The sequence below is a fragment of the Manis javanica genome, chromosome 11, assembly GCF_040802235.1.
Source record: "Manis javanica isolate MJ-LG chromosome 11, MJ_LKY, whole genome shotgun sequence".
NCBI lineage: Eukaryota > Metazoa > Chordata > Mammalia > Pholidota > Manidae > Manis > Manis javanica.
The window spans coordinates 111,101,991-111,115,183 of NC_133166.1; the positions used below are offsets into that span (position 1 = coordinate 111,101,991).

The following is a 13,193-nucleotide window of genomic DNA, read 5'->3' on the forward strand; positions in this document are numbered from 1 at the left end:
CCACCCAACAAGCCTTCGGCACCTCTCTGTACCAGCCCCTGGAGCAGGTCCAGCTGCCCTGGCAGCGAAGGTCCAAGCAGCCCTTCCCTTGGGGAGGGAAGAGAAGTTCCAGGCCATGTGCCCAGAGGTCCAGGGGCCATGGCTTCCCCGGGAACCTGACACGCTTCACAACCAGTGGCTCAGAGGCTGGCATGTCCTCATCTCTCTGTACACAAAGTGGGGCTCCTGCAGCACCCCATCCTTGCCCCATCCACACAACATAGGGTGAGCAATAGGGAGCACAGCCTGGCCTTGAGCCTGCTGAGCGCCCTGTAGAGATCACCCTGCAGCCCAGCCAGCAGGTGCCAACCAGCACCCAGCTGCTGACAGAGGCAGATGCGAGACAGATCTGTGAGCTCTCCTACAAATTTAAGCTGAGAAGCCTCCTCAAGGCAACACAGGCAGACAATGGTTACTCTCACTTCTCCAATGAGGAAGGTGAGGCACAGAGAAGGTGAATCACCTGATAAAGGTCACACAGCAATTAATGGTAGAGCCAGAGTCCGAGCTTACAACCAGCACGTCCCAGCTTCTGTCAAACAGAGCTGCTCAGTGTCCAAGGGGAAGAGGAGGGATGCCGGGCAGTGGTTCCCCAGGGTTGGCTGGCATTCAGATCACTCATGTGGCTTGTGACAAAGCGGCCCGGGAGCTGGCACGGGCAGCATGAGGCACCAGGCTTGGGCACAGGATCTGAAGTCAGGTAGGGTGGCGGGGCCCACCCTGCGATCCCCGCCAGGGCTGCTCAGGCCACCTCTTGGTTCAGCCCTACTCACCTGACACAGAGCAGGTGCACCGCACAACCCTCCCTGCCAGGGTTTGGGCACTGGGCTCACCGCCTCTGCCAGTCTTGGTTTCTCTGGGCATACAGGAAGCCCGGCACCTGCATCCTGGCATCTCCACCCACTTGCCAGGGGCAGGTGGCCAAGCTGGGGTTTCTTCCTTTGGCAAAGGGAATGGACTCTGCACTGGTGCAGGGGTAGCCTGGATGCGGACGGACCTGTGGCTGGGGCAGGGTGGTCCCACGCGAATCCCGGTGTGGGGACCCACACGGCGCGCCCGAGCACCTGGGCAAACGTTTCCAGCACATCCCCTCTCGTACCAGACACCAGGCCTTACGTGCGAGACCCGATCCGGAGACTAAGGCCACATGAAGTTTGCACAGGAATGTTTAATAGAAAGAACCACAAACCCTTCCAGGGCAGTGACATTCAAAGAGAGCTTTCAAGAAAATCCTAGGGTTGAGGGAAAGTGCCCACGGTAAGAACACTTCAAAGGGACCCCACCCAAGAGTGGGACTCAGACTTGTTGGACTCGGCACCAGCAGGGTGCACCGGCTGCTGGACGCCCGGGGGGAGCGGAGCCTGGGAGGCCCGGCCGTAGGGTATGCAGGCTGCGGGCCTGGCCGCTGGCTGTCCCCTCCTGAAGCAGAAGGCCCCTCCCTGTGCTGCACCCTGCGCCCACTAAGACAAATGCAATGTCCCGCGCCCAAAGGAGGCACTTTTGACAGGTCCAGCTCATTATGGCAGAGCAGGTGACGAAGGTGGACCTGTGGCTGATGTGATCTTCTCCATCCACCTCCTTCCATGCCCTTAGCAGAATGTGGTCTGGCCTGGGATGGCAGCCCAAGAGCGTTCAGTCGGGTCTGGGCAGCGCGGCAGCTGGGGCTCCAATACAGAGAAACACTGTCCTCACAGTTGGCAAGCGGACCAGGTCACCCTCCTGCCCTCAAACACCGAACAGAGGAAGCTGGTCATTTTGCTGGCACAGACCCTCAGAAGCCCCCGTGCCAAGGGGACAGAACAGCACACTGACGGAGACACCCACCCAGGATGGGCTAGCTCGGTTTTATGGGTGAGGAAATGGAGGCTCCTGGGGCCCAGCCGCAGAGCCTCTCCTGCACTGGGGCCCCCCCGGGGGTCAGTCAGAAGACCCCGGGCAGCAGGCGGTAAGGCACGGCGGCGGTGTAGCGTGCCCAGTCACCGCCGTACTTGCTGGCACAGCGGTGCTCGTCCCGCAGGCAGCGGTGGGACAGCAGGATGGCCATGTAGATGATGTAGAAGTAGGGCAGCAGGTGGCCCTCGCTGCCGCAGGCCAGGCAGTACGCCAGGCTGCCCATCAGGTCGCCCGTGTAGTTGAGGTGGCGGGCCATGCCCCAGAAGCCCGACGCCAGCAGCTTGCTGTGGTGTTTCTGCCCATCTGCTGATGTGTACGTGCACTCGATGACCACAGGCTTCCTGCCCCAGATCAGGCAGCGCCCGTCCGTGCGGCGGAACAGGTCCTTCTGGTGGTTAGCTATCCGGAAGATGTAGTAGCCCAGCAGGCCCAGCAACAGGACACCCACGGCGTACGGGGCAGACAGCTGCACAGGGTGGTAGACCAGGTACAGACCCTGCAGGGCGAGGGCAGGGTCAGGGCAGCCACGTCCCGGCAGTGGGCGGGGGCTTGGGCCGTGGAGCGTGGCTCGTTCCAACCATGTCGGGCATCAGTTTCCTCTCCTGTAAACCAAAGCCCCTGCCTTGGGGGCTGCTGAGGGGGTCAACTGAGCAATATGCCCATTGGTATACCCACCTGGCTACCTACCTTCCTGTCACCTACGTCCACGTCATATACACATACACACTGACATGTCCTATATAGTATACATATGGAATATCTAATACTTAAAAAATAATTTGAGTATACTATTGTGCTGGTTCATTTTACGTCACTGTAGGTAGGCCATGGTACCCAGATATTTGGTCAAATGCTAGTTGTTATGAAGGTCTGTTTTAGAGAAAGTTAACACGTAAATTGGTAAGACTTGGAGTAAAGCAGGTACTCACCATTACATGGGGGGGCCTCACCCAGTCAGTCGGATGAAAGACTGACCTCCCCAGAATGAGAGTGGATTCTGCAGGCAAACAGCCCTCAGACACCAGCTGCCCTAGAGATTTTAGGGTTGCCAGGCCCCACAATCCCAAGAGCCAATTGATCTGTGTGTATGTACATGTATATACATACATGCATACACACACACACGTATGCACTCGTACAGACATATACAGTCTATATGTCCTATTGATTTTATCTCTGGAGAACCCTAGTACAAATATAGTATGAAAGACATACATATATTTGTACTTAACATATATACAGAGACCAAAACAAGGCCTAATACATAATAAGATACACAGACAGACACACACACTCATGGGATCTATTACTGTTTTGCCGGCCTAGAAAATGGCTCACGGAAGCAGGGAAGCAGGAGCCCATGAGCAGCCAGGTGGAGAAGCAGTTCCAGACGGACCACACAGAGCACGTGGGGACCAGCAGTTTCCAACAGCCGCGGGTGGGACGCCAGGACTTCCGGCCCCCAGCCCAGGGCTGCTCCCCCCGACCGCGCCTGCTCCGCTGTGACTCCGGCCTTCCCACGGCCCTGGCTTCAGGAGGCCGTGCAGGGTATCAGCCAGCCGACAGCAGCCGCATCCTTAGCACCCTCATAGCCATTCACGCAGCGTGCAGTGCATCCCGCGGCTCACCGTCTCCACACCGCAGAGGAGGGCCTGTGAAGGCGGGCGCCTCGGGCTGCCGGCCAGACCAGCCCTCCGGGGCGCATTCCTCCCTCCATCCTTGGGCCTCTTCACTCACTGACCAAGCACACAAGCAGGTGACGTCTGGCCAGGCCTTCCAAGCTGCCCACGGGAGCCTAGCACGCCACACAGATCAAAGCAGGGGTGCTCGTGGGAGCTGGGAGGGGTGTGGGGAACCTGAGGACGAGGCCCCGTCTGCCCCCCACGGCCCGCGTGGGACAGCTCTGTGCGGTGTGCAGCCCGTGACAGGCTGCAGGACCAAGCAGCGCAGCCCAATGCAGATCACCGCTCCAGCGCACCCTGCGGCTCTGCCCAGCCCTCATGTGGCAGAGCTAGGGGGACATCAAGTCCCCCACCCCACACCGCTGGTAGCCCTAAAGGAGTGAAAACTCAGGTCCCTCTGGCTCCCCAGGCCAGCGTTTGGACACCCCAACTCTGGGAAGCATGCCAAAGCCCCACAGAGGACCCTGGCCACCTCAGCCTGCCTCACTGTTCCTGGCACAGGACTCTGCCCTCAGCCACACCCCAGTCGCCCTCTCATCCCGAACCCTCTCGCCTTTGGACTTAGCACTTGCTATTTCACCTTTCTGGAATGTTCTGCTCTCAGCTGCCTGTGATCATCTCTGGATGCTTCTGCCAACCCCCAACTGCAGGCTGGGGCCTCCTCCACCAGCCCTCTCAGGGGTCCGCACCCTACTCCTGCCAGGAGCACCCCCCGCACCAGGCTGCCAGCTTCATGATTCCACAGCTGTGAGCCCCAAGGGCCCGCCCATGTCTGCCTTGTCTGGAACCTCCAGCACATGCCAGAGCCACAGAGACCCTCACGAATATTTAGTAAATAAGGTGAAGAAAGAAGAAGGTCTCTCATCCTTTCAGTATTAAGATTTGAACTATGAATATAAATGCTCCGCCATCCCAGTTCAGCCAAATTCTTCCTTTGTGCTCATATTATCCTTTTCTCTAAGTGTTATGGCCTGAGCTGTCCCCCCTTAAATTCACATATTGGGGTCCTAAGACCTCAGAATGTGAGTGTGTTTGGAGTTGGAGTCCTTACAGAGGGGATTAAGGTAAATGAGGTCACAGGGTGGCCCTGATCCCAGGACTGTGTCCTCATAAGAACAGATCAGGACACGGACATGCACGGAGGGACGGAATGTGAGGACACGGAGAGGACGGCGTCCACATGCCCAGGGGAGAGGCTCGGGGGGAGCCAGCTCTGCCCACCCGAGGTCTCAGCCTTCTGGGCCAAGGCCTGGGGGACAGGAAATGCTGCCGTGTGAGCCCCTGGCTGTGGCGGCCACCACAGAGGCCCGGGCACACCAACGCAGCCCACACCCTGTGGGGCCGCCCTGTGCCTCACCTGCAGCGTGTAGAGGTACGGCAGCCAGACGCAGTCCCCCCAGCCCAGGTACCACCCGAAGTGGTCGTGGCAGATGTCGATGGTCTTCAGGTACCAGGCTTCATTCCAGAAGAAGTCCAGCACGTAGATGGCCTGCGGTGGGGCACCCAGGAAACCACGTAAGCAGGAGGCGGGGGCATCTGGGGTGGCGCTGAGCTCCTTTGCCAACATGCTCCCTTGGCCGCTCCAGGGCGCCGGGCAGGACGGGCGGGGAGGGGAGTCCTTGTCCTCAGAGCCTCAGAGGGTCTCAGTCTGAGATGGCAAGGAGGTCCCACAGATGATAGCTGAAAGTGGGGCACCAGACATGCCCCCGGTGACCCCGAGCAGGGTCACTCGGGACGGAAGGGCTCTGGATGGCCCAGGGGAGGTGGCAGCGACACCAGGCTCCACGCCTGCATGGGGGCCCTGCACCCACAGGGTGAGTGACTCGGTGTGCCCCGGCCTCTGCCCCTGCAGCACCGTGACTGCTGGGCCCTGTGGGTGGAAATGGGTCACTGCTCCTCATGCCCCCACCTCAAGGGGGTGGGGTGGGGGGGTTGCCAGGCCCACAGTGCCCATGTACGAAAAACGCTGCCTTTAATTGTAAATGTGGCCAGGACAGCGGACACAGATGCCAGAACCACATCACCACGCCCACTGATGGCTCAGGCCGCTAACAGGTGCTCCCTGTTAGCGGGGTGCCCGGGCGGGGTGCCCCCAGGGCCAGCGCAGCACCCTCACGCAAGGGCGGGCCTGTCACCGCACGCTCACTACCCCGCTCTCAGACGTGCGCGGGACGGGGCCGCTCCCCCGGGGAGGCGCTGGGGTAAGGCCCCTGGGGCAGCGACAGCTCTCGGGTTGTCCCGGCACTGGCACCTGGCGGAGCTCCCGTGCTGTGGCGCAGACAGGCTACCTGCAGGACGTTGACCAGGACCATGGAGTTGGTGACGTGGCCGTAGAGTTCCTGCTGCTTGGCTGCAAAGGACAGGTTGATGAGGGTCCAGGCGACAATCCCAGGGCGCCCATTGAAGAACAGCTTGAAGTCAAACCACTTCCCAATCCGAGGGTTAAACTCAATGCCCATCATGTAGTTGTAAAAGAAGTTGCCTGTGAATTTGCTTAGAAAGAGAAATAAAACATACATAAGGCATCTCATGACACAGTCCCCTCATCTCCCTGCATCCTCATTTCCTGCCATGGGACTGTCGGCTCCAGCTCAGCAGTGACGCCCTCAGAGAGAAGCCCTGGGGAGGCTCACCGCGTCCCGGGGGACAGGGAGGCCTGGCCACGCGCCCCCCGCCCTCCTCTAGGTCCCCGAGGCCTGGCACAGTGAGCTGTAGAACTGGCTCAGTGGGACAAAGATCCCATCCTGCAGCCAAGCACACAGCGCGAGGTGGACGCGGGGCATCTGGGCCTCCCGTGGGCAAGTGACCTTGCAAATTATGCCAAAGTAAAGAGAGCGCCATGCTCAGAGCCAGGAACCAGGCCCCAGGCCAACACCCGCCCCCGCTGACAAGGTTTTAATGCCTGTGGCCCTGGTTCCTGGCCCCTTAGCGCTCAGCTGAATGACCCATGTGCACCCTCGTTAGGTATAACTTGCTGCATACAGGGGTTTCTGTGCTAATTAGAAAACATTTTTATGTCCATTTCCCTCAGGATAGAAGAAAGAAGAAAATATACAAAGCCTACAGCAGCTGATATGATTATAAGGCAGGGAAACGACTACGAGGCCCAGAAGGGCAGCCTCACTGTTTCATCACCACACAGACTGTCCCCAAGAGCCACGCCAGTCACGGGAAGTGCACTGGGCTTTACTGGGGTCCCCAGACTGGACCGTAAGCAGCCCGAGAACAGCAGACTGGTGAAGCCCCACTGCGTGCACCTGTCCACAAGAAAAGCCCAGCGATTTCTGTTGATGGAGGACACGAGGGATAAATGGAGGGATTGAGGGGGGCAGGGGTGAATGACGGGGGTGGAAGGGGGGGTGGGTGTGTGGATGGGTGGATTGGTGGGTGGGTGGATGGATGGGTGGGTGGATAGGTCAGGGGGTGGGTGGAAGGTTGAAGAACTGGCTGGCCAGTGGCTGGCTGACAACTGTCCAACCCAGGGCTTCCATGAGAATGGGCACCAATCAGCAGGGGTCTCCCTGGAAAGCTGTTACATTAGAGCCAATGGGATAACAAGACTCCTAAGATCCTTTCAGGCCACACTGCCTTTCCAGAGTAGAGGCAGGGGCTGCCTGTGTCCCTAGCCACAAGTTTCCTTCCCCGCCTCCTGCTCCCATGGCACCCTAGGGGTGACTCAGCCGAGGTCAGACATGCTACCGAGATGTTTAGAAAGGACGCTCCCAGAGACAAGCAAGCCCTACCAAGGTCCTTCTCAAGGATTCTGAATCCTCAGGCTTTACAACCTCCCACCTTCTGGTAATGCGGAAGGCAAGGGGTGGAAGCACCCACTTTCCACTGCAGGCTTGGCCTGCTACTGAGGAACATACCAGTCTTGGGCATTGGTGGGGAAGAAGTAGCCCTTGACCATGGCGAAGGTGGAAACGGCATAGCCGAGGACGTTGGCGCACCACAGCAGTGGTATCCAGTTGTCGAAGATGATGGTGGGCGAGAACCAGAACAGGAGGTGAGAGTTTGCAAACCACAGGAGGTGTGTGATGAGCCACGCTTGCAGGCCATTAATTTCATACTTGTTGACAACCCCTGTGCAGGGAAGATGCAGAGATCAGAGCGTCTTCCCTGCTGGAAGGCAGCTGGCTTAGGCCGTACTTGCTGCCAGGGCCTCAGCCGCTCAGGTGTAGGCCCCTAGGCCCCAGGCCTGAGCGCCCAGCAGCTGCTCCAATGCCAGCCCCAGGTTGAAACACCAGGCACACCCCTCACATTTAGGGATGAGGACGAGGACAAAGGTGTGGAGTCTCCATAACTGACCAGGCTGAGCGGCTGGCCTGCAGGGGCCGGGCTGGAGCAGGAGCAGAGGGAGATGCCCCTTGGGGCCCCCACGGGCAGCGGGCAGGACTTGGGGGGAGTCCACCTGCTGGGCTCCTCAGGGGTTCTCAGCAATCATGGTGCATGACTGGACCAGGCAACCATGAGGTCCCCTAAACAAAAGCTCCCCCACACCCGACACCACTGGTGGACGAGGGGTGTTCTCCGTGGAGAGCTGCTCCACTAGCTGGGCCGCCCTCAGGGCAAGGCGGCCGGCTGCCGGGCGATTCCCCAGCCAAGTGCGTGTCCCTCTGGTTTGTTGGTGAGCAGCCTGGGGCAGAAGCAGCACTGGGCAGGGGGGGCAAGCGGGTGAGTGAGGGGAGGTCCTGGGCTCAGGTTACCTGCAGGGGTCACAGCACCCTCTTGAACGCCACCCACGTAGCCTGGCAGAAACTTATGGCAGAGGTCGGGAAGCACCATGTACAAAAGCACCTGAAACACAGGTTTTAGCCCAGTGACCCGAGGCTTAGAGGCCCTGCTGTTACAACACAGCCTTCCTTGCTCTTAGTGAGATGACAGGCGTGACCATGAGCTGACTGGTCACTGGCCTGTTGTTCTTCCAGAAGTGCTTATGGCTCTCAGAGCTGTGGCTGCACCCCTCGGGGGAGCCCATGGGGGGGCACTGCCATCTAAAGCATGGGGGCATCTCCCTCCCACTGGCTCATTCGCTCCCCTCAGGACCCATGAGTCCTGCCCACATACCTTTAGACAGTGAGATGACTCAGACACCATACAATTCACCCCTGAAAGTGCACGACTTGGTGGCATTTAGTGCATTCAGGAGGGTGTGCAACCATCACTCCTGCCTGGACCCAGGGCGTCTCCATCTTCCCAAAGGGACCCCCATCCTAATCAGCAGTCTCTCCCTGTCCCACCCCCCAGTGCCTGGCAGCCACTAATCCACTCTGTCTCCACAAGTCTGCCTGTCCTGGGCATTCCACATAGTGGATCGCATGCCACGCGGCCTGTGCAGCTGGTTCCTCTTGCTCATCATGTCCTCGAGGTCCACCTGTGCTGTGGCCGGTGCCAGACCTTCTTCCTTCTTTACAGCTGAGTAATATTCTGCTGTGCAGATGGACCACGCTGTGGTTATCCCTTCATCCTCGGATGTTCTGCTTTTCGACAGTGGTGACTCCTGCTGCCACTAATCACTGTACCAAGGGACCAAGGGCCCTGAAAGGGGAGGGGCTCTACAGCCTCAACGCTGGGACCCTCAGGTCCTGGGAACGAGAATGCCAACCTGGGCCAGGACCCCATTTCCCGGACAGAAGGCCGGAACTATCCCGGCAGGCAGGGAGGTTCTGCGCCCTATGCACCCCAGGCTCACTGGCTGGAAGGGCTGACCTGGAACGTGACCCATGAGGCGTAGAGCTGGGCCGCTTTTGTCGTCCCAGACGGGGTCTTGGCCCAGAGGTCTGTGAGATGCACCTGGCCAGTGGCGACGTCCAGCACCGGAGCGGTCAGAGAGCAGTTATACTGGTCACAGGCCATGATGAAGTAGTACACAGTCAAGGGCGCACACAGCAGCAGGAAGACGATGCCCACCAAGGAAAACCAGTCCACCTCCCTGCGGGAGTCGGGGAGACAGTCACGTGAGCCCTCCGGCCCGCCTCCTGAGCTTGCACACAGCATGCCTTGCTGGGTGCATGTGCGTGTCCCACTGCTCGAGCCGCCAGTACCTCACCAGACGAGGCTGTTAGCTCTCAGGCAAAGGCCCCCCCCACTGGCCTGGAGAAGCCACTCAACGTGTGAGGCTGTGCCACATAACGCCCAGGGCCCCGGACAGGAACCCAGGGAGGCCTTCTGGAGATCACAAGGCTGGAGGCTTCCCCATTCCGGGCGGTGGGGGCCGCTCACCCACACCCACGTCCCCATGTGCTGGGGCCCAAGGTGGACTATGACAATGAGCTGCCTAGCTGGGCAGGTACCAGCTGTCCTGCAGTCAGTTTTAGCTTCTTCTTTTTCTCATTTGTCCCTTTATAAAATGGGAAACTGCTTACTTTTCATTAGTCTTAACGACAAAAAAAATTTTTTAATAGGTCCTTAAAATCCCAAAGGCTGGCACCCTCTCACTAAGACCCCACTGTACTCTCTAGCTGGGAAGATGGGTGAGACCCTACCAGGCGCGGCCCCACTGCCCTTGAGTCACAGCCTTGCCACTGGTGACGCTGCCTGGACTCTTGGTTTTGGGAGCGTTGGGCTGGGACTTTGCAGCCATTGGGACCTGAAGGAAAGAGAGACAGCCCACTCAGGTGGTCCCGTGGGGCAGAGCCACTGTACCTTCCTGCCACAGATGCCACTTCTCTCCGGCTCTGGGGGGCCGGCCCCTCAGCACGCCTACTCCCGACCTTGGCCAGGACTGCAGACTCAGACCAGGGACAGACCGCTGCACCTCAGTCATGCTGCTGGAACCCGCAGTGACCTCCCACCCGGCTCCCCCACCTCTGTGCTTGTTCATGTCAAGTCATCTGCAAATGGTGGCAGAATGGCCTTCACACCACGGGAGCAGGGCTGGCCGTGGCCCAGAACCCTCTCATGACCTGCTCCTGCCTCTCTGCCTTCCCACTCTCCCCCATATCCTCTGCTCCGGGCACAGGAGGGTCTTTACTGTCCTGAGAGATGCTTCATCTCATTCCTGACACCTGCTTCTTCTCTGCTTAGAACATGTTTGCATGTCCCTTCGTTCGGGTCTCATATAAAACGCCCCTCCCCACCCCGGTATGACTTTATTTTTCCTGGAGTTAATGGTTGTCTCACATTTTCCATTTGCTAAGGTTTCTGTGCATCTGTCACTAACTTCTTTTTCCTGAAAGCTCTAAAGAAGCTGTCATACACAGCAGTTTTCCTGCACACTCTGCCCAGCAAAACGTATCATTTCCATTCTCCCTCTGCACAGCCATTCCACTGGGACGGTGGGCGGGTGGGTGGGGGGGCTGATGCCTGCCTGGTGCACAGCGGGATCACCCTGAGACCTCCCCTGCCCTTCCCCTGGGCATTCTTTCAGCAGCTCTCTCGGGTCCCGTGTCCTCTGCTCTGAAGAGCAGTTAACCTGGCCGTTGACTGACCACCGGATGTGCAGGAGGCAGGGAGTGGTAAAAACAATAATACAAGAGCATCTGAAAGAATGAGGGGCAAATTTACTTCTGGTGAGACTAAGGATGAGGCAGGGAATTGTTTCTATATATAGGCCTCTTCAAGCCCATTTTTTAAAAAATCTGAACATGAATTTAATACAAATACACATTTATTTTAAACCTTTCCAATGATGAAAGATATATTCATGTGTCATGTGGGATCAGTGGCCGCATCACTTAATGTACACAGGTAGTTTACGGGTCAGTGATGTTCCAGCGGGCGAAGAGTTCTGTGTGGACAGGTCCGCCCATCTCTACAGCCACAAAACTCAGAATACAGAGCCTGGTGTGGGGCGGTTCCTCTGATAAAACATGCTGGAAAACTTCAAAAGGAACGGCAATGTACGGGATCAGAACTAAGTAGAAAAGCCAAACAGAAGGCTGCCGACAGGAAGAAGCTTCTGTTCCAGGGAATAAAATGGGCCCAAGTAAATATTTTGAGGTTATACAGTTCATTCACCCACGAGACACCTGCTTTATAGGCACTGAGTCTTGTAATAAACATGTAATATCTTTGGCAACAGATGGCTGGAAACGGGAGGTGACGCTCTGGGGGCGCTTTATTTCATTCCTACGGCTTACAGACAGGAGCTGGTTTGCCAGTTGTCTTTACTTTCTCGAAGTGCCAATTGCAGCTTAGGCCCACGAACAGCACTGAGAATGTTTACCTCCAACCTCTAAAATCTCCAGTCTTGGGTCCTCAAGGCCTGCTGGATGCTTCTCCACCCGCTGAACAGGGCCCTGTAGGCGACACAAACACGACAAAACCGCTCAGGGGGCTGACACTTCAGGGCTGGAGGCAGGTAAGCACCCACACAGGGTTAATCAGGGCTCAACGTGGGAACCAAGAGGGAAGTGCAGGTTCGGTGCTGAGGGTCAGAAGTGTAAGACGGGCGTGTGGTGGGGAGGGCAGGCGGTCTCACCGCCCAGCCTGGTACACACAGTCGGGCACAGGCCCCACCCTGGCTCTGCAGCTCACCACAGGTCACCTCTCAAGAGCCTCGGGCCCCTCCTCTGTGAGCTTCGGTGATGCCCAAGACGTAGGCTGTTCCGAGCACAAGAACGGAGCCTGTCTGGGGGGGGACGCCCAGCACCCCAGCACGTGGCAGGGGTCTCACAGGCTTCCGCAAAAACCATTCCTCCCTTCCACCTTTCCTCACCTTTCCTGTGGAAAATGGTACCACTGCAATTCCTCCCCTTAAAGACTTCTCAACAACATCACAAAATGTTCAGGAAGGAACGTACCACTATTTCAAGTAGGCAGGACTGGCTGGTAAAGGAAGGAGGCCCCTTTGGGGGCACCCCCACCCCCCTTCGCGGGCGCCCCACCTAACCCGTTCCTGCAACGGCGGCTCGGCGTCCTCTGCCACCTGCTCCCACCCTGTGGCCGAGCGCGAGCCGCTACTCCAGTTACGTTCTCAACGGAAGGCAGCACCGGCTCCCGAGGGGCACCCGAGGGCCCCCGAACCCCCGGGCGCCTCACTTGCGTACACGCGCCCTCTGCCCGCCAGCACGGTCCCCCTCCTCGCCCGCGCAGAGGCCTCCGCCTCCTGCACACACAGCTCCCCCGCAACCATCCCCCGCGCAGGGACCCTCCCTGTCCCGCGCCCCCCACCTGTGTGGCCCCCCAACCCCCCACTCATCCGCCCACTTGCGTGCGGCTCCCTCACCTGCGCGCCACTCACTTGCACGTCCCGCTCGGCGCCTGCGCCGCCGCGAGGTCCCCGCCTGCCGTGGACACCGCCGCCCTGCCCCCCAGGCTGATCCGTTGCTATAGACGACCAATCGGAGGCGCGGTCTGAGGCCCTGCACCCTGCGATTGGCCGCGGAGGCCCGCTCCGCCCCCTGAGCTGATTCCGGCCCACTCCGCGAGCCACTCAGCGCCGGCAGAGCGCGAGATTGACGGCCGAGGGCCCGCCCCTCGGAAGAGGGACGGCTGGACGCTGACCCCGGAGGCACTCGGCGGTGTTGCTGCAGGTTGTCGTGGCGAGAGGCTTCCCCAGCGTTTTGATTTCCTCTTTTGCGAACGGGGCAGACCCTTCCTGAGCAGCCGGCGTGCCAGCGGCAGGTCGGGGTCCAG

General features: G+C 59.0%; 1 protein-coding gene across 6 annotated transcripts; it reads right to left on the reverse strand.

Moving 5' to 3' along the window:
- Positions 1-1,191: 1,191 nt before the first annotated feature.
- Positions 1,192-12,878, reverse strand: DHCR7 (7-dehydrocholesterol reductase). Of its 6 annotated transcripts, none has more exons than XM_073217292.1 (9): positions 12,799-12,878; positions 11,782-11,854; positions 10,100-10,203; positions 9,324-9,546; positions 8,321-8,411; positions 7,484-7,697; positions 5,903-6,107; positions 4,972-5,103; positions 1,192-2,428 (listed from the first exon to the last, which is right to left on the reverse strand). In XM_073217292.1, exons 3-9 carry the CDS (start codon positions 10,195-10,197, stop codon positions 1,961-1,963), a joined length of 1,431 nt encoding a protein of 476 aa, XP_073073393.1. In that variant the 5' UTR covers positions 10,198-10,203; positions 11,782-11,854; positions 12,799-12,878; the 3' UTR covers positions 1,192-1,960. The 6 variants fall into 6 exon arrangements, with proteins under 6 accessions (XP_073073393.1, XP_073073392.1, XP_073073397.1 ...); XM_073217291.1 differs by having other exon boundaries at positions 12,784-12,860; XM_073217296.1 differs by lacking the exon at positions 12,799-12,878 and adding an exon at positions 12,448-12,591.
- Positions 12,879-13,193: the final 315 nt, after the last annotated feature.

Excerpts from the sequence above, each read along its gene's own strand:
- DHCR7 (XM_073217292.1), bottom strand. The coding sequence starts at position 10,197 with ATGGCTGCAAAGTCCCAGCCCAACGCTCCCAAAACCAAGAGTCCAGGC. Across the intron at positions 9,547-10,099 it reads GGGCAGTGGGGCCGCGCCTG|GGAGGTGGACTGGTTTTCCT; the intron begins GTAGGGTCTCAC and ends CGACTCCCGCAG. Across the intron at positions 5,104-5,902 it reads TCCTGGTCAACGTCCTGCAG|GCCATCTACGTGCTGGACTT; the intron begins GTAGCCTGTCTG and ends GCCCCACCGCAG.